The sequence below is a fragment of the Vitis vinifera genome, chromosome 14 (assembly GCF_030704535.1).
Source record: "Vitis vinifera cultivar Pinot Noir 40024 chromosome 14, ASM3070453v1".
Taxonomy (NCBI): domain Eukaryota; kingdom Viridiplantae; phylum Streptophyta; class Magnoliopsida; order Vitales; family Vitaceae; genus Vitis; species Vitis vinifera.
The window spans coordinates 26,545,385-26,572,171 of NC_081818.1; the positions used below are offsets into that span (position 1 = coordinate 26,545,385).

Here is a 26,787-nt window from a genome sequence, read left to right on the forward strand (position 1 = left end):
TTGTGGGTAAAAGGCTTAAATCATGTGATTCAACTTTGGTCTCTACATATTTGAATTTGAAGCCTTTCAAAATTCATATATTGAAGCATTTGTTGGCTTGACACATTTAAATAATTAAAATATACAACTTGTATCATGGGATAAATGAAACTAGTAATGCATATATGACTTACCAATTCCAAGTTTGCATATTGACTATACCCCCTTCAACTTCTACTCATTGAACCTATTTTGATACATAAATACGACTCTAATCATAACTAGAGATACCATCATGTGCATGTGTAGACCCCCTTTCAAGAGCCGGGGACTTTTAAGTTTTTTTTAAGGATTTTATAACATTGGGAGGGTGACTTCTCATCACCAGCAGCTGGCAGCACCCTAGGCAAATGGGGGGACCCCTTCCCGACACATGAGACGAGCTGGTGGAGGCAGCAAGTCAAGATGGCCGGCCATGCTGGTGGTTAGAGGTGCCATACTTGCTGAGTGGAACAATAGTGGAGCCGGTAGTGGCTTGCTGTGGAAGATAGAAAAAAGGGGGGCAGAGGGTTTCGAGGAGGAGGAAGAAGACCGGGAGGCTGATCACGGGCAAGAAGGGAACTCACGGATTCTTTTCTACAGGTTGGTTTTTCTCACGTTAAGGCTTTCCTTTTTGTTTGTGTTATCTGGATATTAATGAGTTCTTATCTCGGTGTTTGAATGCATTTACTGGGAATTTTTGCTTGTTTTTGTTGGGACTTTGAGTTTGCTTGCATTCACCCTCACCATCCCCACCATCTATCATATTCATTGCCAGGAGCTTGATTCATCATTCTGCTCATTCTAATAACTTCCATACCTCATCATGCCTCTTTATACCCATTGTCATCCCCTATACCCATCAAACCATCCTACTAAGCTCATTTCTCACTCTAAACTTTCTTCATACCCATTAACCCATTTCATCTCCCATCCATCACACTTTCTCTCTCTACACCACACCACTCACCTATTCTCTTTCAAGTGCCCTTTAAGTTCATTCTTCTCACCTTTGCATGGCCATGCACGGCCATGCATGACCACCTTCATACCCATTCCCTAGTCCACATGCATGGTCTCAACATGCATGACCACCTTCATACCCATCTCCATGCATGCCCATATCACCTAGCTACTATACCCGTCATCACCTTTTCTCTCTCTACATTCTCCCATCCATTTGCATGGGAACCATGCATGCCACCACCCTTCTATGCCCACCTTACCCATTCTTTCTCACCACCTTTCTCTCTCTACACCACGTTCTTCATGCCCACTTCCTATCCACATGCATGAAACCATGCATGGAATCATGCATATCATCACCCTCTCATACCCATTTTCCCTCACCACCGTGGCAACCTCCATCCACACCACCCCACTTCCTTATCCTTTATCCTTGAGGGAAAGGTTTGGTAAGTTTGTTCATTTTAATTTCTACAGTGGACGTTTTTTTATTGTTTGTGGGTCTTGCATATTGGTTTTGAGCCCTTGGGCCTAGGTGCAATTGGGCATGGTTTGAGTTGACTATTATAAAGCAAGTTGTGTGCTGTGAGGCCCTTGGGCCCGTTTAGGCTTGGGGTCATTATGCTAATGGATATGGGCTTGAGTTGAAGCCCAGGCCCATACTTGTTGATGGAAGGCCTCATGTTTTATTCACCCACCTTAAGTTGGCCCATGCCCACTTCAATTGATTTGTTCACCCATCTTAAGTTGGCCTATGCCCATTCCAAGCCCATGCCCACTTCACTTGATTTGTTCACCCACCTTAAGTTGGCCCATGCCCATTCCAAAGCCATACCCACCTCAGGTTAGCCCTTTTGTTTTCAATTTGCATGACTTATCTTCCTAAAAACATTAATTCCGTTTTCTAAATTAAATTCCAATTTTCGAAATTTTAATTCTTACATCAATTTATTTAATCGTCATTATCTTATTTATTTATTTATTTGTTCATTTTTAAAATTCAACCTTTAATAATCTCTCAAAATTCCGTTTTCTAAATTAAATTTCAATGTCTGAAATTTTAATTCTTACATCAATTTATTTAATCGTCATTATTTTATTTATTTATTTATTCGTTTATTTTTAAAATTCAACCTTTAATAATCTCTCAAAATTCCGATTTCTAAATTTAAATTCCAATTTCCGAAATTTTAATCCTCACATCAATTTATTTGAATCCTCATTATCTTATTTATTTATTTATTTTTAAAATTCAATCTTCAAACAATTCCTCAAAATCCCAATTTCTAAATTTAAATTCCGATTTCCGAAATTTTTAATTCTCATATCGATTTATTTAATCATTATCATTTTATTTATTCGTTTATTTTTGAAACTCAATCTTTAAATAATTATTCAGGATTCCAGTTTTCAAAATTTAATTTCCAAAATTCCCATTCCTAAATTCAATTCCCAAAACTTCCATTTCCAAATAATTTTCGAGACTCCAATTATCAAACAATCTTCGAGACTCCAATCTTCAAATAAATTTCGAAAATCCAATTTTCTCTCTAATAGTTTTAATTCCCTTCGGGTTTCAAATAATCTCTTGTTTCTCTTGATTTTACATAAGCACGAATGCAATTTTCATAATTCCAGAATAATAGAATTTGTGAGGTTAATTCATGCAAGATCAATCGGGCTTTGGTGGGGGCCCAACATATGTGATTTCCTTATGATTGATTGATTGTTCGTTTGATTTAATTGCCATAAATGATCGATTTTATTTTGCTCTATGACATGCTCGAAATTATTCCTTAATTGTGCGCTAACTTCACTTCTTGATAGCGCTTTATGGATTACTGCCCAGATACGCATCCACACCCGCTCGGGTCATTTTCTATATGCATGTTTAGATTTTCACACGTACATGATCATTCTGAGTATTCATTGATTCCCTCATCAATTGCCATGATTGCTTTATTTTATTAGTAGAGATCCCATTTTAGGGACTTAGAGGGGTGCTATGGTCTTTACCGTACCTTCCTGATAAGTAACCTGACCCCCGAACCCGATCCGGTTTTTCACAGACCACATTTTCCAAAGTAAGGAGTCACACTTAGGGTTTTTCTTTCTTATTTTGTTTACCCTTTAAAAATAAAACAAAAATAAGTGGCGACTCCAAGTCATTTTTCAAACAATAAATAAAATCAATTTTTCGAAATAAAAATCGAGCTCACCATCGAGTGGGAAACGCATTGAGCCGAAATGCGGGGTCCACAACATGTCTTCATCCTTGTCCAATTATTGAAATACAAATGGATCAAATTGAATGATGTAATGAAATGTGTATTCATTTAGATTAATCTTCAATCGTCCACATGCTTTTGAAATAAAATAATTATATGACATCCCTTGTTCAATGTACTTATTTTTTTTTTTTGTCTATTATTGTATTTTTTATATTCTCACTTGATACAAACTCTTCTTTTTTATGAAGGTAGCTATAAATAAAATTTCCGAAGTCTATTTACTAATAGAAAAGTAGACATTCTTTATGTAATAATCAAATCATTTTATTTTACAATATTACAACAAAGAGAAAATCAATTAATGATAATCATAATTAATTAAAAATATATTTTTATTTATTATTTATTTTTAAATAAGTAATCTTATAGATATCTATTTATACATTATTGGATTACCATCAACAATTCAATGCATTAAAATTATTAATTCATTTTTATAAAAAACCTAGAAACATTGTGAATCCATATTGCTAGTTTATTTGGCTTCTAAGGTTAGTTTATTACATTTAGCATGATAAAAATACAATTGGATAACTCATAAATGTTTGTTTCGTGAAAAAAAAAATTCAATATTTTTGTGAATTGAATATGTTGTAATATATCGTAATATTAATGTATTTGTATTATAATTATATTTTATAATAAAAGTAATAATTTTACAAAAACTTTTTTAAAGTTAATTGACATCGAATGCATCGTATCAATGTAATACCCGTATAAAAGATAATAAATTCATAAATAAAAATTTATAATTCAACACATCCATTAAAAAAATTTCTCCTTTTCTTTCAATGGATTTCATAAAATAAAGAATTTTTTCGAAGTTATTCACTCTATAGATTGATTCTTAATTTTTTTTGTAGTTGAAGAAAATTTTTGGGATGAGACAATTTTTTTTTTTTTTTTTTTGTTTTGGGTAATTGAAGGTTATTTTTGGTAATATTTTTGTAACTTTCTATTAATATTTCATAGGAATCAGCAAAATTGAGCACCACCGCATCCTATTCGGTAATTTTCTCTAAAGAACCCACGGCATGTGGGATTAAATAATAATAATAAAAATAATATCTTCATGATTGGGCTTTCTTTTATATTTTTCAGAGCAGCCCCGTCAGCCACATCTAGATCTGCGTGCCATATTCTACTGCCAACACCTCTTGTCGATGATTGTACCTTCTGGCACCACGCCTTTTTCAATTGTACAACCCCAGGAAGCTTGATTGCTAGGGAGTTTCACAAGACTCGTTCGCAGACGATTCCACCCCGTCCCAATCATCACCGTTTATACCTGGCGCGTAAACTCCGGAACACCGACAGCAGTAGAATGGCGGAGTGCCACAATAGCCAGATATGTTTTCCCCACTTCCAGATTTGCCACGTGTCAATGTCCAATGGGGTCGTTCAATCCGTATTGGTAATAGTAAAAACACGGAATATCGATCTCCATCACGTAAACCCCTCCCTTTTCTCCCTCTCACGATCTCGATCGGATGAAGCCATTGAAGCAACCTCCAACCTCCATTACCAAACCCTAATCGGCTATCTTCAGAACTCTGATAAGTTGATTACGATACAGCAATGAACTTATCTTGAATACATACAATTCCAGACCGTACAGCTAGTCTATTTTTAGCTTCCGGTTTCTGCAGAAGTGAAGAGCAGAGAGAGATGCCGACCGTTGCGGTGAAGCTCTACAGCGTCTTTTTTAAATTCCTCCTCAAACACCGCTTGCAGAACCGGATCCAAACTCCCTCCGACGATAACAACCAGTTTGGAGTGACCTCCCGACCCGAGGAGTCGATTGCAGCCGCAAACCCTTCCTTCGTCGACGGAGTAGCCACCAAGGATATTCATATCGATCCGTTCACCTCGCTTTCTGTTCGAATCTTCCTGCCGGATACGTGTCTGGTGTCGCCGGAGTTGGATTCCAAGGGTCAGTTGAAATCTAGGGTTAAGGCGGTGAGATCGGATCGGGATTCTGTTGATTCGAATGCTAATCCGTGTTTGAATAGGCGGAACAGTTATGGTGCGATTGGTACGATAAATGTTGGCGCGAATTCAGAGCAGACGCGAAGGATTAGCTACGGGTGTAGTAGCGATGCAGAGAGTTTGAATTTGAGACCGGACAGTGGAGTTTACAGAGGGTATTCGCCGTCGCTGGAGAATTGTCGGAAATTGCCCCTGATGTTGCAGTTTCATGGCGGAGGGTTCGTGAGTGGGAGCAATGATTCGGTGGCCAATGACTTCTTCTGCAGGCGGATTGCGAAGTTGTGCGATGTGATTGTTGTGGCGGTTGGGTATAGACTTGCACCGGAAAATCGGTATCCGGCTGCATTTGAGGATGGGTTGAAGGTGTTGAATTGGTTGGGGAAGCAAGCAAATTTGGCAGAGTGTAATAAGTCTATGGGAAGTGCACGAGGCGGAGGGCCTGAACTTAAGAAATCGGATGTCACGAGGCATATTGCGGACACATTTGGGGCTTCCATGGTGGAGCCTTGGTTGGCTGCTCATGGTGATCCATCGAGGTGATTCTTGATCTCCTTGTTGATGATTGGTTATTCTTCCTTTCCGTTTGCTCCATTTGTAAATTAGTAATAAAGAAATCGATCCTAGTTTCAAAATGCTCAGATGAATAAGATGATCGAATTTAGAATAGTTTTTTGACCTTCCCTCTGTATAAATTGCTCCTATTCTAAGTTGCTAATGCAGTTGTGATCTTCATACCTTGTGCTCAAGCAATAAGGGTCAGGGTATTCTCTATAGCTGCCCAATTCAATGCTTTGACCAAAAGGGGATGAAAAGAACAAAGAGAACAAATACAAAAAGAGTGGATTAGGAGTGTTGCTCCCAGGTGGTTTACATTTCCTCTGCATTTTGACTGGTTTTGGTGTTTCCTTTAGAATGACCACCCTGACTATTGTAATTTGAGTACAGTGTACTTTATGGGTCTATGCCCTTGGCTACTAGAATAGCAACACTTCCAACATTTCAGTCAAAAGGTCTTTCAGAAGCGTCTTTTGAAAGACATTCAGTAACCGCATTTCTTTCAGCATGATTAATTGATGTATCTGAATTTGTTTTCCATATTTTGTAGCAAGGATGGCACAGTTTAATATAATTTATTATTACAAGTCGCCAATCAAAATAATTATTATCACAAGCAAATTATATCTCACTTAGTAAATGTAGATCTGGGTATGATCAATCATTAATCATGATTTGGGGAGGTTCAGATAATTCTGGTTTTAGATCAAAAGCCTTCTTCAATGATGTTGAAGTGAAAAAGAATGCATAGTTATTGACCTTCCATAGTTATTTGATTTCAGTTGTGATAAAGCTTCTGAAAATGGAGGAAAAAGTTCTTTAGTTTTCAATCTTCTCAAATTTTGTTAGTTTCTTTCTATTGTCCTATTGGTTTAGCAGTTTTATTGTTTATTTGTGTTTAAGAGGTTTGGTTAATGTATCCTTTCAAAAGTTAAATGAGCCAATTTTTGTAAAATGGGCTGGAATATGTCATTTCTTTTCAGAAGTTTGCGGGGATTAATCATTTCATCGACTGTAAACTATACTGCTTAGCCTTTGAGACATTGAGAGTTAGCTGTGTTAGTGGATTTATCTTCTTTTGTGGGGCTTTGCTTTCAAGTTGATGGGATTGTATGAACTTTGTTCCAAAAAGGTATTTAGAATCAATCAAGTTGTGGAAGGTATGGCATGGATGTACAATTCCAGAATTGATATTGATTGTGGTGTTATCTATGTTTTGGAAGCAGTCTACACCTTTTTCAGGGTTGAGATATGTTGTGGGAAATTCCTCTGTATGTTTTTCTTTGATTGGAAAAAGTTCTGTAAGTCTAGAATGATGTATGGTTAATGAGAATAGTTGTGTTTCAAATAGATTGGTTCTGACAATAATTACCTATCTTCAAATTCTGCCTGCAAATAAGTTTGCACTTCGAATTTTGAAGAGTAGAGGATGACATACAGTCATCTAGTTCGATGAACTATATTAGAAAGCTCAGTTGAACTCAAGAAAGCCTTGTCTTCTTTAGAATTTTTAAGGATTGTTCTAGGCTTGAATTTGTGAGCCATACTAATTCAACCTATTTCCAGGACTAGGTATGGAAAAAAGTGTTTACCTCCCCTATCATGAAGGTTATCTTACTGAATGTCTGACTTCTTTCAATATTATTCAACAGATGTGTCCTCCTTGGGGTGAGTTGTGGTGCAAATATTGCAGACTATGTGGCTCGGAAGGCTGTAGAGCTAGGGAAGCGTCTGGACCCTGTCAAGGTGGTGGCACAGGTCCTGATGTATCCTTTCTTCATTGGAAGTGTCCCCACACATTCTGAGATAAAACTGGCGAACTCCTACTTCTACGACAAGGCTATGTGCATGCTTGCATGGAAACTCTTTCTACCCGAGGAAGAGTTCAGCCTGGACCATCCAGCTGCCAACCCTCTCATTCCTGACAGGGAACCACCTTTAAAGCTTATGCCACCAACATTGACAGTAGTAGCAGAGCATGACTGGATGAGAGACAGGGCCATTGCATACTCTGCAGAGCTCCGGAAAGTAAATGTTGATTCACCAGTTCTTGAGTACAAGGATGCAGTTCATGAATTTGCAACCCTTGACATGCTCCTGAAGACCCCTCAGGCCCAGGCTTGTGCTGAGGATATTGCAATTTGGGTGAAGAAGTACATCTCCTTTCGAGGTCATGAGTTTTCTTACTAAGTAGGACATGGAAAATCCAGGAACAGTTGAAGCATGAACACAATTTACTGGTGTTTGGTTTATTAGAATTTAGAAGATGAGCAAGAGACATCATGTTTGGTTTGTTAGAAGACTGAGACATCAGGTCACTCTTGAATTGTTCCTCAATTTTCTTATTTACTCCTTGTCCTGTTTTCTTCTTTTTGTAAGATAGAAGCTTATCTGAGAGTAGAAGTTAGTTGAGCTGTGAGATGATTCACCTCCTGTTGGAGTAAGGCACGGCACGCCGCATTCGGACGTTGTTGTTAACATTTTTTCCCTGTGTATTAAGATGTAATATTTTCTATGAATATAATTCATTGAATGAAATATTTGGTTCTTTTGACTGCATCTCTACTTCCAATAATATTTTCCCTCGTGATACTTTTAGACCTGAGAAGGGGAAGGGATGGAACAAGGCAAGTGGACCTCAGACTTAGAAGCTTTTGTGTCCTTGTATGAGACTGATTTGCTGGTTGGTAGCATTTTTGAATTCCAACGCCAGATAATATCTAGTTAAACTTTGTCAACGTGTGTGAGCATAAAATTGTTGGATGTTAGGGCAATTCAAAAATTAAAATAGAAGAGCAAAGAAAGGAAAAAAACAGTGTATTAGAGAAGGACCATTAAAGAATCAGGAATATGAAGATGTGCTAACCTTACGGGTGAAGCAGTATGCTCGTACTTTCTTGGTTGCTCAATGATCTACTATTGCTCTATGCATCTCCTTCTATTAACATAATATTTAAACCTTGTCATACTTTCCAGATGGAACAAGGGATCTCGAGAGGTTATAAGGTGAATTTTGATTTTGGTTGCTGAATCATCTCTCATAGGGTTCTGTTCCAGATGGAACAAGGGACCTTGAGAGTTTATAAGGTGAATTTTGAGGTAGGTTGCTGAATCATCTCTCACAAGGTTCTGAAGGGTTTCTCTTGTTACATGTGTATCTAATCCCATCTCTTCTTGGCTAATATGCCTCGATATCAGAAGCAATTGAGAAAGCTGGTTCATGTGATTGACTTGGGTCCAAGGAGTACAGCTCAGGCACCAGTGGCTCCAGTTCCCCAGCCCACCTGACCATCTTGTCATGACTGACGTTCGTTCTTATGCTGCCCTTTCTTTTGAGTATCTTGAAGCAACTCTGGATGAGATTCTTCAATCTTGTTTAGGATTTCAGCCTTCTGTTGCATGGCCTGGTAAAAGTATTGGGAAGATTGAACTGGGCTATAGATTTTGGCTTCTGGGATCACAACGAGTCACAAATGAACTTCCTCTGTGGGCTCGCAGATAGGGACTGCTACCAATGGTTGAATCCTTAGCTAGTTGCTAACAGCAATAAAATGATGCCTGGTGTACATTTGAAGATGTCCACGCTAGCAGCCATTCCTTTTGTGACCTGCAATAACTTTATATAATTTTTCAAAAGCAACCAAGAAATCGTTTAGTCCCTTTTTCACCGAGTATCTTATCCCAAGAGGCTGAAGAAATCCTACATGATTGCCTAATAAGGATGTCCTGGCATAAGACAGCTTGAAGAACATATCAAAATGGTGACAACTGAGTGACTTATGGCTGGCATGTAATACTCTTGCAGTCTCCAGTTTGGCTTGGAGAAGTTGCATAAACCTTTGGGACCTGTTTAAGTGAAAATAAAAGGGAATCAGAGGGGATGACGGTAGTGTTACTGATTAGGTTATATAAACCGTGGCCTTTTCTTCAGCAAAACAAAGAGTAGGATACCAGTAAGCCAGATTAATAGCACTTATAAGAAATGTTGTATTTTTTTATTTATTTAATTTTTACAGTTTTCGTAAGGCAAATCCATGTTCGCAAATTTTCTGCAGGAATCCTTACTGGACCTTGGGATGTGATGCTTAAATGGTAACCAATAAGAACAAATGCATTCATTAGATAGACATTTATAAAAGCAGAGAAGAATGGATACATTCAAAGAAGTAGAAGTGACAACAAGTCACTAACTGATGACAAGATGAGGGAAAGTTGTCACAATCCTGTTGAGTCTGTCATGTTCTATGGAAACCATTGGGGGCCCATTAGTGAAGGCGAACCAGGCAGGCACAGCCAAGATAAAAATGCAAAAGAAAACATGTATTGAAATGGAGAGACAAATAGATGTCGGTCTAACATTTGACAATATGGTAACAAGTATAGTTCATGGTGACATGAGGAGAGATGAGACCAACTATTTGGCATTGGACTTTGGAGGCTATGTTGGTAGTAACGATACTGCTAGCTAGGTATAGAAACAGGATAGCATGATTTTAAAAAGAAATGGGTCTGTCATCACATTCAGACAACATAAAGTTTAAGGATTACCTAGACTAAGAAAGAGTTTGAAGCAAGGAGGACAGGCTGTGATTCTAAAACACAATAATGACCCATTATTAACTTATGAGCAATGCTTGTATATTCCTCATTGGTTTGTGATCCATGGCTTTGCTCGGTGCGCTAAAACATTTTTCTATTTCTAACCTTTATCCTAAAGATGGAGACTAGTGCCCACAGGTCATGTATAAATATCAACATAGCATTCTACATTTTGGTCTTAGGCCTTTATTTCATGTTTTAAATAGAGTGCCTCACTCTGGTTCATTCACTTCATGGATGGAACCAGGGACCAAGAGGGTGAAGGCCAATTTTGAGTTCTGATGGTGAATAACATAGCTGTTGCCTGGAAAGAGACAGAGCAGAAGATTTATGTCATGTTTATTCACATATTCAGTTCATCCTCACTTTGGCTAACTCCTCAATATTGGAAGCGTTTGAGGGAGTAAAGAGTTCATGAGATGAACTTTGTGCATAGGCCTAAAACTGGGTGACCACTGGCTGGGTTGATCAACCTCCTGGTCAAGTTGACATGAAATTGTGCTACCATATATGCTGCTCTGCCCCCAGAGCAACAATTACAAGCAAAAGTTCTATGCTCAAAAGTTATCAAATGGACCGTTGTGGCACAAGGCAATCTAAGAGTTAAAAGAGTACCTTTAAGCATCTGGGCAGTGAGGTTCTTGTTCTCAGCACCATATTTTAGTAGCATTGAGTCGTAAAAAACCTAGGACGACTAAACTCACTTGGTTCACAGATCTTCATGGAAAGGTTCTTATTACAATTGATCAGCCTTGGAGTCACCATGTCTCTTTCTTTCCAGAGGGCGACATGAAAACACTGCTTTGCTGCGAATCCCTGAGTTGATATCATGCAACACTATGGATATGTATAGCAACAACCTACAGTAATAAAACTTTGCAGCAATATTATGTTCTGTGCATTTTCTATCAGAAGCCTCAATCTCTCTTTATATCAAAGTTGGAATAGTTGATGTATTCTAAGCAAGACATTTCTGTTTGTCCAGTTTGTTAATTTTCTCACCTACAGATGAAGCCCTACCAAAAATTTTAGAATAAAATAATTGCAAAAAGGAAACTGAAATTATTATAATGGGACAAATTCCTCACCATTTTCCCAAGTTTGAGGCAAAAATCTCTTGTGATATTCTCACTTGTTTCTTTCCTATTTTCTAAACATGGCCTCTCATGGTCAAGTGAGCAATTGTTGGAAAAATGCAGATTAAATAATAGATATGTGAAAGCTTCTGGTGATGGATTATGTTTGTGTAATGTCTGCACAATATCCCTTCACTTTCTTCTGGCTTCTTTAATCTTTCTATTGTCCTTCTGTGCGAAAGAGAATAAAAAAAATCAAAGAGAGGAAGTTGCTATGTGAGGGTGTGACCGGAAGAAACATCAAGCGACAATGACTGCTAAACAACCACCATAATTAATTTTTAGAAGCTATTGTAATTGTCAATCACAGCACATCACATTGTTTTGCATATGTTCTGCATTGAAAATAGAACTACAGAAGTTCTCTTTTGTTTCTGTCATTAGTAAATTCTAGAACAGCCAAAAAGTATGGATTTTTTTTTTGAGAAAATTCATAGCTGATGACTGCTAATTTGGCATGATTGAATTATGGAGTTGTTCGATTCGATGCAGTCTTGATCTTAATGTCTTACCCTCCATCCTTATCATTCTCTCAGAAGTTGAACTTCAATGAACTGCCTGTTCTGATAGAATTAGGACCCTGCAGATCTCTGGCCTTATGATGGTTATGCCAATGGACCTTGGCATGATAAGTTTTCCCTCAAAGACAATCTTCACCTAGTTTTGAAACTTACAATTTTGAATAGTTCTATCAAGCATATTAATTTAAAGGTTACATGCATAGAATAAACTTTGTCTGTATTGTTGTCATGCAGCTGTTGTTCAGAACATGAAAAGTCTTCTAAGGGATCATGAGTCCCTTTATTCTCATCTTTGTTCTGGCAGCATTGTACTGAAGCGGTTCAAATCAAATACAAAATATTCCGCTCTGATTAAATTTATTCCACTATAAACAAAGTTAAAACAACATAGAACAGAAAGTAGGGAACCCCAAATTTATTATGAAGCAAGACCAAAACCAGGAAAATCCAATCACAATCATTCCCAATAAGACGACACCAATGCACAAACACAACCACATTGAAACTTTCACATTCTGGAAAACTAATAATAGGAGAGGCAAAATGGCACTAGGAAAGCTAAGGAAGCAAATGAAGCCGAGATGGCCAAAGGAGGGAATGATCCAGCTGCAGCAGAGCCTCCATGTCCAGGGCTGGTATGTGGAGCTGGACTCGGCGCATGTGAGTGACCATCATGCCCTTCAGTAACACCCGCAAATATCAATACTGCAAGGATCAAACAGATAGAGGAAAAGGGAATCAATGATCTTCCTCTTGCCATTTCTGAGAGTTGGAGACAATCCAATGAGATGACTTTCTCAAACAGGTAGCTTTATAGAACTGGCATTGAGGAGAAGTCATGACCTGGCCAGTTAAGGCCACTGCCCGCTACCCAGATCTTTCTTAATTTACCATTTTATATACTACATGAGGCATGTAATAGTGTTGATCTAGTCAACTGATCAGGTTGCTTATTACACAAAGCAGATAGGTTCACACAGGCTGTTCATTTTAGGAAGTTAGCCTGAAAATTCAACCTCAGGACTCATACATGAAGCCCACAACCCACCAACAAGAGATCGTACATGCTTGTACCGCTCAGGTGCAGACTTGCAGTACAAGAAATTTTCATGTTAGGTGAAGTTAATGTCAGTTTTGACCTTTTGGCAATATAAATTAATCAATTGCTAATCTGTATTATTGACTTTGTATAATGGGGTTGTTTCTTGTGTAGATAATTCAAAAATAAAATTCTAAACCATTACCTGTTGTTGCCAAGGTTTCATCATCCAGTGTAGGCCACATATAGATCACATAACCTAGAAATGATCAATCAATGGGGGACAAATGAATGGTCTAGTGAAATTTTTATCTGGAAATAAACAGTTGGAAAACCCTTACTAGATTCTCCCTCCTCCATCTCAGCAGCAACACAGGTAATAAGAGCTAGCTTCACAAGGACAAGGAAAGGGCAGAGTATACACCAGTTGTAAGTGGAACAAGCAGAGGGGATAAGCAGAGGGGATAAGGGCAGAGTATATACCTGTCACTATTTCGAATGAGAGAGCATTTGCTTCTGATTGATAGGAACATTGATAGAGACATTCTTAAGGTAAATGGAGTTTAAGTCCAAAATAATCCATTTGTATAAAAAAATGGTAAGAGTAATACCCATCTCAAAATATCTGTCAAATTAATATTTTGTATTCACGTAAGTATTCACATAGATTTTTTTTTTAAGTGTAAAAAACCACTATTGATAACTGTGGTTTTACAATTTTTTTTAATCCACCCCCATTTTAATGGTAAAATATCCTTTATCATAATAACCGTAAAACCACAATTAGTAAGGAATGACCTAAAATCATAATCATTGACATTATTTTTTATATGAAAATATAAAATTTTAAATAATATAAACAATTTGTTTAGTTATTTTAAAATTAAAAAATAATATGAAAAAATAATTTTCTTTAGTTCATATGTGATAAAATTCATAAAATAAATAAATATTTTATTTACCATAAATATATAAATTTTTATGAGAATGCATGTAGGCAAAATTATTTTCTCAAAATTTCAAGGAAAATATGAAAAAATAAAGATAAAAAATATATATAATTTTAAAACAATCGTAAAGAAAAAATTTATTAAGGATAATTTGTAAAAAAAAAATAGTTTTAAACTAACAATGAAAAATTGTAAGAAATTTCCTCCACTCCAAAACGAACTTTAAGGAAATTTGGTACATCGTTATAAAATTAAAAATAAAAAAACAAAATTCTAAAATCTCATATTTTTTTAGTTGATGTATGGTTATATGAGTTCCCCTTAAAGATATTTGTGAAACCATACTCTGTAGTTTTTAGGATATTTTTAAAACCGCAATTACTAATTGTGGTTTTATGGTTATTATGATAAAGAATATTTTAAAAATAATATTAAAATTATAATACCATTAAAATGGGAGTAGATTAGAAATAATTTTGAATGGTTCTAAAGAAAATTGTAAAATCACAGTCACAGATTACGATTTTAAGGATATTTCTAAAACTTTTAAAATCACGGTCACCAATGGTGGTTTTTTACACTAAAAAAAAAAATCTATATGGATGCTCATGTGGATACAAAAGATTACTTTGATAAATATTTTGAAATGAGTACAATTCTTATAATTTTTTTCAACCTGTGGATTATTTTGGTCTTAAAAAACTCAGGTAAATGCCCTATTTTGACAAGAACATTAAAACCCTCATGTGAAAATGTTAAAAGATTAGGTCAAGGTGTTCTGCTCTGTCAAGATCTTGATATCACAGATTTTGCCCTCATATCACAGATTTTCACAGATTTTTGTTCTCATATCAGCTACCTGATATGAGAGCAACAGTTGATTGACAGAATGCTACCTGATATGAGAGCAACAGTTGATTGCACCAAGGGCCTATTTCAAAAAGTTTATCAGGGTGATTTGGACTTGCGCATTAATAATGTGAAGCTTTGATGATTTTTAAGAAACTAAAATCATGTTGATCTTATCCTGAGGTGGCCAAGTTCATGACTTTCTAGTAGTCAATGATTCTTTTAACATCATTTTCCTGGGTAGGAAAAGCAAGGAAGAAACATTACAAGTAACACGGAAAAGCATATAGAACAAGTACTTAGCTTGATCTTTCATGTATGTAAATCCCCCATGATCGAATATAGCCTAATTCACAAGTCCACCCTTTAAGTTATTCTCTTGTGCCCCAATCTAAAGCTATTTTCCCATATCTAAGATCTCTTAGATATGAAGGGTTCCTGATTTGGGTGGTCTAATCTGAATCTTACCGACAAGATATGTGAATCTTCATGTCGATGAAATTCTGAGTATAGGAACAAATGTTTCTCTTTGAATATTGAATGAAAACAATATCCAATTAAAAGATCTACCTACAACTGTGAAATGACAAACTAGAGCAAGTAAGGGCGGCCTCTAACGCGAAGACTAACTGCCCTGGATGCCATAGCCCTCAAATTTGCTCTGGCTACGGAAACAGTGTTTCTCTGTTCCTCGTGGGGTTGTTCTCTGAAAGCTTCCATGAACTCTTCTCTCTGCAACCTAAGAGCTAATGCAGCATCCTCACTTTGGCTTGGCATTCCTCTTCTCCTCCTCACACTAGCATCTCTACTTGCAACCCCAGAAGAAGGCCGGACACTCCTATTCCTTGTGATAGTTTGACCCTCTTTTTCTGGGCTTTGTCGCTTGGCTTCTCGACTATTCAAGGCTCCTGCTGCTTTCCTTGCTTCAACCTCTTGCGGAAACAGCAGCTGTATTGTATTCCACAGGACTGTGTTCACAGTGCAGGATCTCCCATTGCTGCAAACAAAGCTCCACCCATGAAAAACAAGTAACCCCAAATTGAACTATAGGCCAAGTGAACCTTGAATTATAGCTGGAGAATATATACCTCATCATCTGCCTACACTTTGAGCACCGCTTCCCACATTTGTCTGCAGCAGATCTCAAACATTTCTTACAAAAACTGCAGATGGAGAGAATTTATCAGCACCAATTCATCAACAAAGAGCGCTTTCAAATGAAATAAATGCATCAGCGAGAAGTTGAATTTACCTATGTCCACAAGGAGTGGTACTGGGCTCGAAGCATATCTCTAGACATATCTGCCAAACGAATCAGACGGACTCAATTAAAGAAATGAAAGAGAGCCCAGTTGTTTTCCAACCATGGAAGTTGAAAATTATTAGCAGTATGAATAATCAGAATGCTCTTACTGCACAAGAAAGCTCTTCCCTGAGTCGATCCATACAGGGAAGAACCGAAGTTGAAGTTGAAGCTGAGCAAGATGCGGCAGAGCTTTCCGCACCCTGTTGTTTATCTCCTGTAACGTTCTTTTCTTCGTGCTCGGCAGTTTTTGTTTCTATCTTCTTTTTCTCACTTTCTGTCCATCGATGAAAGAGAAAAAAGGGAAATTGAAGGACCAATAGATTATTTCCTCGGAATTTTCCAGAAAATGGAGAAAAATCAGTACCTTCTTTTGCATTTTCTCCTTCATCAAGGTCAAGAACCGTAACAGGGATTGAAGCCGGACTCCTTCTCTGAGTTCTGCGTTTTCTGAGACATAGAAAAGACAATCCAAAGATTCAATAACTTTTCTCGGGAAATTATTTTCCTACAAAACAAACAACGAGCCTAGAATCCAAACAGATAAAATATGGGTAACAAAAACCTTCTTGAATTGGATGGAGGAGTCTTGAACGTCAAATCGGAGCGTTTCTTGTGCTTGACCAGTCGATCGGGCGTGTCTTCAACCACAAGACTGGCGATGAGAAGAGCCTCCTCGTCCCAACCAGCCAGTGCAGCCACAGATTTGAACCTGGGGCTGAAAACACACTCTGCACTTCCATCATTTTCAACGCTCTCTGACTGCTTTTCGGGGCTTTGTTTCGATTCTTGTCTCACCATTTTTTGGTTTGAGAAGGAAACGATTCTCTTCAGCAGAAGAAAGGTTTAAGGTTGGGGGTTGTGTCAACGGTCGAAAATTTTTGAATCGTTTTTGTCCTCTGATGTAACGGCTATAATTCTGGCGACGACGGGTGACTGTATGGTAACTTGAACTTTATGATTCGGCGCCCCTTACTGAATCTGTGACCGTTGATTCGTTCATCATTTAGCGATAATGAAACGGAGGTTGGTTTTTTTTTACTTTTACTGAACCCCACTAGGGTTTTGACTTTATTACCGTTACCTTGTCTGCAACTGGTGAGTTGGGCCTTAGGTATACACCGGGAGGGCTTTGGTATGCATGGGCCATGGCTTCTCCAAAAATAACACACTATAAAATATTGCACTGCGTCTCATTGTTTGTTTTAAAGCTTAGAAATCTTTTTATCATCTCTTTTTATTTCTTTATTAAAAGTGTATATACAACAATATTTATAAAAAAAAAAGATAGAAAATTTGGTCAACTACGTTGTGTTTTTTCTACGAGTGTGGAAAAGTAAAGAAACAAAAATTGAAACAAACTAATCAACATTTGTGACAAGTCACAACCACCCACTATACAACCTCTGACTCCTCAATTGCTTGTCACGCTCGATCAAAATTGAACTGTCCTCCTCATCTTGTTGATGCTCCTGCCATGGCATCCTGTGGGTCTCCGGGTCTTTGAAAATTTGCAGCACCCGATCCCTGAGCCCTGTGTCCGTCACCTCACAGAATCGGGTGGACCAGTCAGGTGGTTCCACGGCTCTGGTTCCCAACCCGGGGGCTCTGTCCTTGGACCCCACGTTTTCCTCATCTTGCCAATCAGCCACGTATGCGGCCACCCTCCTATAGAACTTCTCTTTGAACACTTCCCATACTTGGTACTTGTAGTGATTAATGACCATCGCCCCTCTATCCACGTTCACAAAATCAAAACCATTCCTCAAGTGAAAATGGTGCACCACATTGATCAATGTGGAGTTCAATGCCTCTGGCCTCACTATGCTCTTGTGCCTCTCCGGTGCGGATAATCGACATGTGTACCCGACCGCCACGCCCTTTGGTGGCACGCTTGTTAGCCCCGATGGCCCGAAACTGTAGCAAGAGATTCGCAGTTCAGCTACGTTGTTGTTGGCGGACCTTGATTGGTTCCACACAACATCTTGGAGCGATGCGCCTGATGGCAAGTGTAGGAACTCATCCACGTCGATGAACCCGACCCACTCGCAACTGTCACGGGCCCGTAGGGCGCAATGAGCGAAACCGGCTTCCTGCGTTTTGATCCAAGGCCATAGGTGTCGCGAAATGTTGAGGTTGGCAGTCTCTAAGGACTCCAATACCTTTTCGATGTTGTCCACGCTGTTGTTGTCGTAGATGAACCAACGTTGGACCCCGATTTGGGCATGGTACATGATCCATTCCCGCAAGAAGCGTGCCTGGTTCCGGACCATGGTGCATATGCACATCTCGTGTTGCTTCCGAATGGGTGGGTCAGGGGGGGAACGGCGTTTGGGCTCCGCTATTGAGTTTAGTATGCCCTTGCCCTTCATCCGAACCGATACCTTAATGGTGCTATTCAGCCTTTGGGGATTATTCAATATGCTCAGCGGGGTTCTGCAACGTACAACCTCCTGGGCAATTGACACCACCTCGGATCGTAGTAAGAACCTGGGCTTCCTGAAATCCCATCCGTACACGCATTCAAATCTTGTGGGGTCGGAGGCCCTATCGGGCCGTAGATTGAGACCTTTCACAAAAGCGACGGTGGTGTTGTCCCGGTCGATTAGAGCTTCGTACACCAGAGAGTCCCACTGGTGGGTGGGGCCAGGTCGGAGTAGAGCGTTGGATTTCAGCACAAGGGACAAGGTGAATCCACGTGGGCGCCGCGGGCACCGTACGATCTGATGGTCGCGCGTCTCTCCGTCGACATCCTCCGGCGGTAGCTTGATGTGGCTGTCCGATGAGTTGGGAGAGAAGTAAAGGCAGTCCAGGTCATCTTTGGTGAATAAGCGAGCAGATGGAGGGTACTTTAGGAAAACCAGTTCCTGGTCGGGGAATATGACAGTTTCCCGAATTGAGATCGCCGGAGGAATAAAGGACTCGCCGGCGATGGCTTCCATCGCCTGCTTTCTCCATGAAGAGACTAGAACTGGACGAAACTTCTCTGCAAGGCAGAATTAGAAACTTCAACGTCCCACGATTGTAACTAAAAATAATCAAATTCATTTCTAAGAAAGAAGAAAAGTTCCAAGATATAAAATCGGAATTCCAAACAAAAATCGCACCAAAACCCAAAAATCTTTAAAAAAATCAGAAACAATCTGCAAACCCAGAAAGAAAATCACAAACAAAAACAGTCGTACGAAAGATTAGTAAAGAAAAGAAAGTAATTGAAGAAACCTCCAAAGATGCTAAAGGTGGAGAAGGTGACACCAGTGACGACAACGCAAGAGAAGACCACGAAGAACGTACACCAGAAGAATCTGCCCCATGAACCCGCGTCCCGTTTCCGACGTTCTTTCATTGCTGACGCTGAGAACCACTCTCTTGTTTCTTGTCATTCATCTGATTCTCTTCTACCCCTTCTGCTATTTTTGTCTCCTCTCCACTCCAAACCTCTCACTCTTGGGAAAGTTACAGAGACAAAATCGGGCCTGTTGTCAACTTTGATGGGTTGTTACAAAGAGAGAGAGCCACTGCGACGCCTGCTCTTTGCTGTTTCGGCCATTTCGGCCATTCATCTCGCTTTATATGCGGTAGTTAAAGTGTCCGTTGGGTGCTCTTCCAAAACCCATCCTCCCTCGTACACCCCTCTTCCCCCCAATCAAATCTGGCCACCTCATACTAAGCTCACACGCAGCGCCATCTGATTGGGCAATAGAAATGCTTACCCTATACTCCTCCCGCAGAGCAATTTATTCCTTCCGTGTAGCGGTTCGCAATGTTCACGACGCCATGTCCCGTGGCTTTAAGTTGGGACCCTGGAGCCCACCGCGATTACGGCCTTTGAACTTCACCACGTAAGCAGATTAGTGAAGGTTCCGCAAAGGTCGAAGGAATGTAGCCGGATAAGGTGTGGTACGTCACAGCCTATCTCTTTCCTTTCTAGAATTAAACATGACACGTGGCAAGGCCGGTGGCACCTGGCATATGCAATTAGAACGTGCTATCATGGTTAAAACCATCCGGTTAACTGCTCCCCACGATTATTGATCTATTCCACGTCATATTTCCATACATTTTGTTTTTATAAATAAGTGAATTTTTTATTTTTCTTATAAATATATGATAAATTTTTTATTTGGATGAATATTTCGAAAGTGCAGGTGGAGTGGGTTCGGATTTGGGTAATGATGTAAAGATGGCAATCTGGTGAATTTGGGGTGTGGACTGTGAGAAAATAGGACAGATGCTGACAGCGGGGCATGAGGCATGCCCCACTTTGGTTTTGGTCTTTCCACGTCTAACCACTAACCACCTCTCTCTCTCTCTCTCTCTAACAAAATAAAAATTAAATAAAAAAAAATCCAACCATATTTTCTTAAATTTATTTTTAAAAATTAATTTTTATTTCAATTATTAGCCTCCATAAAATGCATTTAGCCCAACAGTTAACGGTTACTTTGAGCTGGTTTGGATTTGCCACATGAACTAACTAACGGTGAGACAATTCATGTGGCCCCTCGTAATCTAATCGTTGAATGTGCACATATGGGATATTTGACTAAAAGGTGAAAATATGATCCTGAATTACCAAAATGATTTTCCATATTTTCAAAACAAGATTTCTTATTATTAATTTATTTCTTTTTCTAATAAATATAATTTGCTTTTGTAGTAAAGACTTTCATATTATTTCATATATTTAATTATTAAGCAATTAATTTCTTGTATAAAATTTACATATATAATTTTCCTTTATTATATATTTTTTCCAAGAATTTTATTATTATAAATGAAATAATTTCTTATATGGATTTGATGCTTATAATTTCCCACCATCACAAAGGATGATTTTTTTTTTTTTTTTGTATTTTCTTCATATTTTTAAATTAGGATAGAATTTTCTATAACTAAATATATTAAATAATTAAGCAATCATTTTTGTATTTATAATTTATTTGTTCTAATTTAAGAGATGTATATAAAAATCTCATTTTATTTTTAAAAAAAATAAAATACAATTATTTTAAAAATAAATATAAAAATACAATATTTTTTATCACTTCTTTTATTTTTACAACAAACTTATATTTTCATAAGATGAATTCACTTTCTATACTCAACACGTTTACGAGTAAAAAAAATTTAAAATTATGTTTTTTTTTTAAAAAAACCCTACAAGAATTAAGGGCCCATATTGCATCTTGATTAATAAAATAAAAGAAGTGTCCACTAAAATAGGAGAGTGCACCATCCATCGTCACCACATTAAGATAATGGTCAAACATCTCATAAAATATTGATTAAAAACTTACTCATCTCCATTCCCAAAATAGACAAAGCTTCAATACTGTGTCTTATGTGGTACGCTGCCTCTCACTGCCCCATTCATTACACTAAACCATTTTCTCCACCTCGATGTAGGTGCGGGATAATCATTTGTTCTATAGTTCTGGGGCTATTTACAATTAGCCGGTAGATTTGAACCTTGTTCCTACATGACCCAATCAATTCGATGGGATGGAGCGATTCAGGTGAGATCCAATGTAGATCCAACTTTCACAGCAACCGTTGATGTTTTTCCAGAATTTTTCGTAGACCTCTTTGATATAAATAGTCTCTTCCCAAACCGTACAAGCTTCTTCGAATTTTTGAACCTGAACTTTGAAGTTTTTAATACACTTTTAAAATTAAAAATAGTAATATTATATAATAACTCTTGTATATAAAAAAAAATATAAATTTATTTATATTCTCAAAAGTTACTTTTAAAAGTTTTAAAATTTAAAGTAATAATTTTTTTTAATGCGATACAAATTTTAAAATTCTATATATGAGTTATTATCATTTTATATTTTTGAAATGGTTAATTTCATTCATTTTTTTGAGCTTTTGGCTAAATATATGTAGTTTTTATAGGTTTAAAATTTTATTATACATCTTTCTTATTTTGAGTAAGTAAAGAGTTGAGTGAAAATAAAAAATGAAAAGAATAAAGAAGGTATTTGAATGAAATTAACACTTTTTAAAAATAGTAAACTAGAAATATATCCGACATATATTTATTTTATTTTTTGTTTTTTAAATAAAAAAATAAGGGTATGTAAAGAAAAAGTTTTTAAAAGTTTATATCGAGTTATTATTATTTTCTATTTTTAAAAATAGAAAAAAAAATATCCAACTGTCTTATCCATTTGTATATGTTAACCATGCTTTTTTTAAATAAAATTTTTTTTTAAATAATTGTAATTTTCAATAAGATACAAGAATTTTTGGAAGTTTATATTAAAAAAATGATTTTAAAAATTATTTAAAAAATTTAAGGTATAAAAAATTCTTATTACCTCAAAATTTCAAAATTTAAAGATATAAGATAAATATATATTTTTTGTTCAAAATATTCTAATTTTATATAGAAGTTTATAATTTTAAAAATAAAAAAATAAAAAGTATCCAAGTGAACACTTATAGACGTTTGGATATATTTTTTATTTTTTGTTTTTAAAATTTAAAAATATTATAACTTGTCTATAAGATACAAGTTTACTTTAAAAAGAGCAATGAATATATTTTCCATTTTTTGTTTTTAAAATAAGGAAATTATATAACTTGTATATAAGATACAAGTTTATTTTAAAAGAGTAATAATATTAAATTTTTTTAAAGAAATTGAAGTGTCAAAATTTTTTGTTAACTCAAAAGTTAAAATTTTTAAAGATACAAATAAATTTGTACTTACTTTTCATATACAAGATATAAGTAAATCTAAGATATTTTATTTTCATATAGAATTTTTTTTTTAATTTTAAAAATAAAAAATAGAAAGTATAAGCCAAGTTTGGGAACGTTTTAAAAAACAATTTTAAAAAATAGTTTTTGAAAATTATTCTCTGATTTTATAGAATAAGAGTTTATTTGAAAACCTAAAATTTTTTTAAACATGTTTTAAATATTTTTAAAAATAATTTTTATATCTAATGTTTTATTTTAAATTATTTTATATACTTATATAATTATTTTTTAAAATAGTCCTATAAAAACAAATAAAAACAATTAAAAAGAATTAAAAAATGTTATATAAAATCATCATGTTTTCTATTCTTAAGAATAACAAATAAAAAATAGTTTTTTATTATCGTATTTTTTTGTTCTAAAGTTAACAAAAATGGTTCTAAAAAACCGCTTTTAAACAAGGCCAATATGTTACTACTTTTCATTTTATTGAATGACAGTGGTTTTTTTGTTTTTGTTTTTTTTAACATGAAAATAAAATATTGACAGATATAAATGGTAATTGAAGGCATCTGAACTATTCCATATTTAGTGCTGTCAAGTTCATTCGGATCCATATGAAGCAGGCGTGCTTAATATATTCAAAGCAAAGGTGCAGCTGAGGGAAGACGATTTACTCCTGTAGCAGATCTGCCCCAGGACAATCATATCCCAAGCAGGCGTGCTTAAGATTTATAAATAGCAGCTTACTTGCATCTTGTATGTTGTCTCCAGAACCTCCGTAAAAATTAGTTCAAAATTTAAAGAAAATAAATAGAACGTACCCTTAATTAATTACTTCTCAAGATCATTGTGAGGAATATTGAGCTCCACTTTTCCACGACCCCAAAGACGTTTGCGTAGTTGATGGCTGTGTGCAACCCAAATAATTAAGGCGAATATTCGATGTTGGATATTTGTGTTGTGTGCATGAACCAAATTGCTTCAGTACTGCTGATTAATTTTTTTTTATTTTATATAGGGGGCACTTGTCAAATATATGCTTGCTGCTGCAATATTTGAATGTCCCATGAAAAAGGAGATCATCTGGTTATGGGGTTTCAGACTTTGACTGTGATGAGCCCATATTGTTGGTTGTTAATTATTAATCAACGTTAAGGCACTTTGGTGAAGCTGACTCCATTTCCCATGATGATCTTTGAGGCTTCAAAAGCAGGATTGAATGGAAAGGAATGATTTTGGGTGACACTTGCTACTGTGCTCTCATGTGTTCCTCTCAAAATTAGAGCCTTGATTTTGGAGTAGGGGATGATGTAACTTCACATTTTGGGTATCCTTTTTATGCTACACTCAATAATCTGAATATATGTGTGGCCCTGCTGTCTCCTACCAGGGACATTTGTGGTTGCCCTCTAATCATCTCCTCTCTTTTCTCCATGGTCCCTAGCTGTTCTTTTCATTTTTTTTAGCTCTTGATTAATCATTAGTATATATCTGCAATATCCTGGCGAGCTCTTTTAATCTGGTTGGCTAATCAATATTGACTGGTTACATGCATTTTCATGCTCTTCAATGGCTAAAAAAAACATTAGATCACATTGTCAGGATGAGGACAAGGGTAGGAGGAAAAATCTGGGGGCGTTTCCATTGATTTTTCTATTGTTTGAATCAATGATCAGCATTGACTCCCAATTAATGGCAATTAAATTACTTGACCCTCATACCAAATTTCTGAAAGCAGATCCATAATCTAGCTAATTAAGGCATCTCTCTCAAAACTGAAGGCTGAGTAGGTTTGCCTCCAACGACAAAACTGGCCAGCCTTTAAGGGACCAAGGAATCCCATCAATCCCCATTTTTTTTTTTCTCTCTACCTCAATAAGGGAAGACTTTAGTTGCACAAATTGAATATGTCAGCCAGTCCAGGCTCCAGACCCACGTCTGGCCTCTCTTTCCATGTAAAATTTCTACAAACGAAGGCACTGTCTATTGTCTCAATAAGGTGGTGGATATTTTATTATTACATATCCTTGATGCCTTTGGGTTATCAACTCTAAATGCTCCCCCCATTCAATCATGTATCTCCCCCCTTAAACTACATTTTACTTTTAAAAATGTTGGGATAACCAGCTGGCAGCATCTTTGTTTGGGTTATAAGGCCCCTTTTCGGGCTGTCTTGCTTATTGTTGTTGTCACAAATCCCACCATTTCTCTCCTTTCTTTTCCCTGTGCCAAGTCTGGAAGATGGGAAGACAGCCTTGTTGTGACAAGGTTGGGTTGAAGAGAGGTCCATGGACAATTGAGGAAGATCACAAACTCATGAGCTTCATCCTCAATAATGGTATCCAATGCTGGAGAATGGTTCCCAAGCTTGCAGGTTTCTCTCCTGATCTTTCTCTATACAGCTTATAGTTTGATTGATATTCCTTTAAAAGTTGGCTGAGATGATGGTGATGTTGTTGATGATGATGATCACTTCTTTGTGTATGTATGGTGATGTCAAGGATTGTTGAGATGTGGAAAGAGTTGCAGACTAAGATGGATCAATTATCTGAGGCCGGATCTTAAGAGAGGCGCACTATCAGAAGTGGAAGAGAATCAGATAATCCAACTTCATTCACGTCTTGGTAACAGGTAATAATTAATATATAAATATAAGTGCCTTTCGTTTTCATTCATTTGCTTTAAGTCCATTTTGCTTCAAACATTATACTTTGATTGTTACTAGTCTGTAAAGTAGTGGCAGTGGAACAAGAAGAGCGGCCAATATTTAAGCAGTCTTTATCATCATTCGATAGTGGGTTGTTGGTTGATGTGTTTCTTTCTCCTACCTCATTTACAATTTTTGTTTAGGTGGTCTAAGATTGCCTCACACTTCCCTGGTCGCACGGATAATGAAATCAAGAACCACTGGAATACACGAATCAAGAAGCGGCTAAAGCAACTGGGGTTAGACCCAGTGACCCACAAACCAATCGAGGAAAAGGATGAGGTCAATGAGAAAAATGACACGGTTCCAGACTCTGCTTCGTCAAAACAGCAAGAGGAAAGAAATGGTGAGAGGGGTGATACTCTAGACACAGTACAAGAGAAACAAACTGGAGGGGAAATGACCAGCCATGAAGCAAGTACTGACGATCTTTTAAATGAAATGTTGGATGGAAGCTCGGACTTGGAGTTGGGACTACTGATGAACCAGCAAACCAAAACCTCATCAAACACCTACAGTCCCTCATTTTCTCTAGAAGATTCTCTCAACCCTTCCATGGCTGAATCCTCATCTCTCCAAGATGACTGCTTACAGCAATGGGTTGATTGTACAGTGGACTCTCTACTCTCATGGGACAACTTCAATCATCTAGAACAAGAGCTTTTCTTCTTGGAAAATAGCCATTGAACATACTGTCTCCCCTTCTGTGCCTTAGTGACTTTAGTTTCACCCATCAGGATGATCATCGCTCATGCAATAAAAAATTTCTCAAAAAGAAAGTGTAAATCATATTATTTTGATCTAGTGTTTTCCAATATGACATGGATTCCTCCTCCACCTTATTGTTTTGCTGTCAATCATTGAAACTTGTGTTTTATTGGAGTCATGTTTTAATCAACCTGTATTTGTTTATAACAATCTCTTGTTCTTAATTAGTATTCCCATGCCTCGCCTTAATTAATTTCATCCTTAGGGAACCAAAGAAGCATGCCATAAATTTCTATTAGAATAATTTCAAAATGTCCCTAAGAAGGGTTTATAGTTTTTCTAGCCTCCAAAGATGAATCTTTCTACAACCCACTTGTCAGATTTGCTTATCCATGGACTATTTTTATAATCTTTATCAACCTCACATTTTTTATAT

The 26,787-nt window shown here is 36.9% G+C and overlaps 4 protein-coding genes across 4 annotated transcripts; 3 read left to right on the plus strand and 1 right to left on the minus strand.

The window, feature by feature from the left end:
* The first annotated feature begins 300 nt into the window (after window positions 1–300).
* Window positions 301–6,010, plus strand: LOC109123866 (uncharacterized). Its single transcript, XM_019224866.2, has 2 exons — window positions 301–621; window positions 4,377–6,010. The coding sequence occupies exons 1-2, from the start codon at window positions 413–415 to the stop codon at window positions 4,855–4,857; spliced, it is 690 nt and encodes a 229-aa protein (XP_019080411.1). The 5' UTR covers window positions 301–412; the 3' UTR covers window positions 4,858–6,010.
* Window positions 4,406–8,378, plus strand: LOC100266316 (probable carboxylesterase 11). The gene is made up of 2 exons (XM_002267052.4): window positions 4,406–5,800; window positions 7,472–8,378. The coding sequence occupies exons 1-2, from the start codon at window positions 4,944–4,946 to the stop codon at window positions 8,007–8,009; spliced, it is 1,395 nt and encodes a 464-aa protein (XP_002267088.1). The 5' UTR covers window positions 4,406–4,943; the 3' UTR covers window positions 8,010–8,378.
* Window positions 8,379–15,093: 6,715 nt separating this feature from the next.
* LOC100268016 (glycosyltransferase family 92 protein RCOM_0530710) lies at window positions 15,094–19,848 on the minus strand. Its single transcript, XM_010662523.3, has 8 exons — window positions 19,439–19,848; window positions 17,609–19,202; window positions 16,782–17,009; window positions 16,584–16,666; window positions 16,327–16,493; window positions 16,166–16,215; window positions 16,002–16,076; window positions 15,094–15,910 (listed from the first exon to the last, which is right to left on the minus strand). The coding sequence occupies exons 1-8, from the start codon at window positions 19,560–19,562 to the stop codon at window positions 15,505–15,507; spliced, it is 2,727 nt and encodes a 908-aa protein (XP_010660825.2). The 5' UTR covers window positions 19,563–19,848; the 3' UTR covers window positions 15,094–15,504.
* A 5,109-nt stretch (window positions 19,849–24,957) lies between these two features.
* Window positions 24,958–26,578, plus strand: LOC109123830 (myb-related protein 315). The gene is made up of 3 exons (XM_019224778.2): window positions 24,958–25,310; window positions 25,438–25,567; window positions 25,787–26,578. The coding sequence occupies exons 1-3, from the start codon at window positions 25,178–25,180 to the stop codon at window positions 26,328–26,330; spliced, it is 807 nt and encodes a 268-aa protein (XP_019080323.1). The 5' UTR covers window positions 24,958–25,177; the 3' UTR covers window positions 26,331–26,578.
* The last annotated feature ends 209 nt before the right edge of the window (window positions 26,579–26,787 follow it).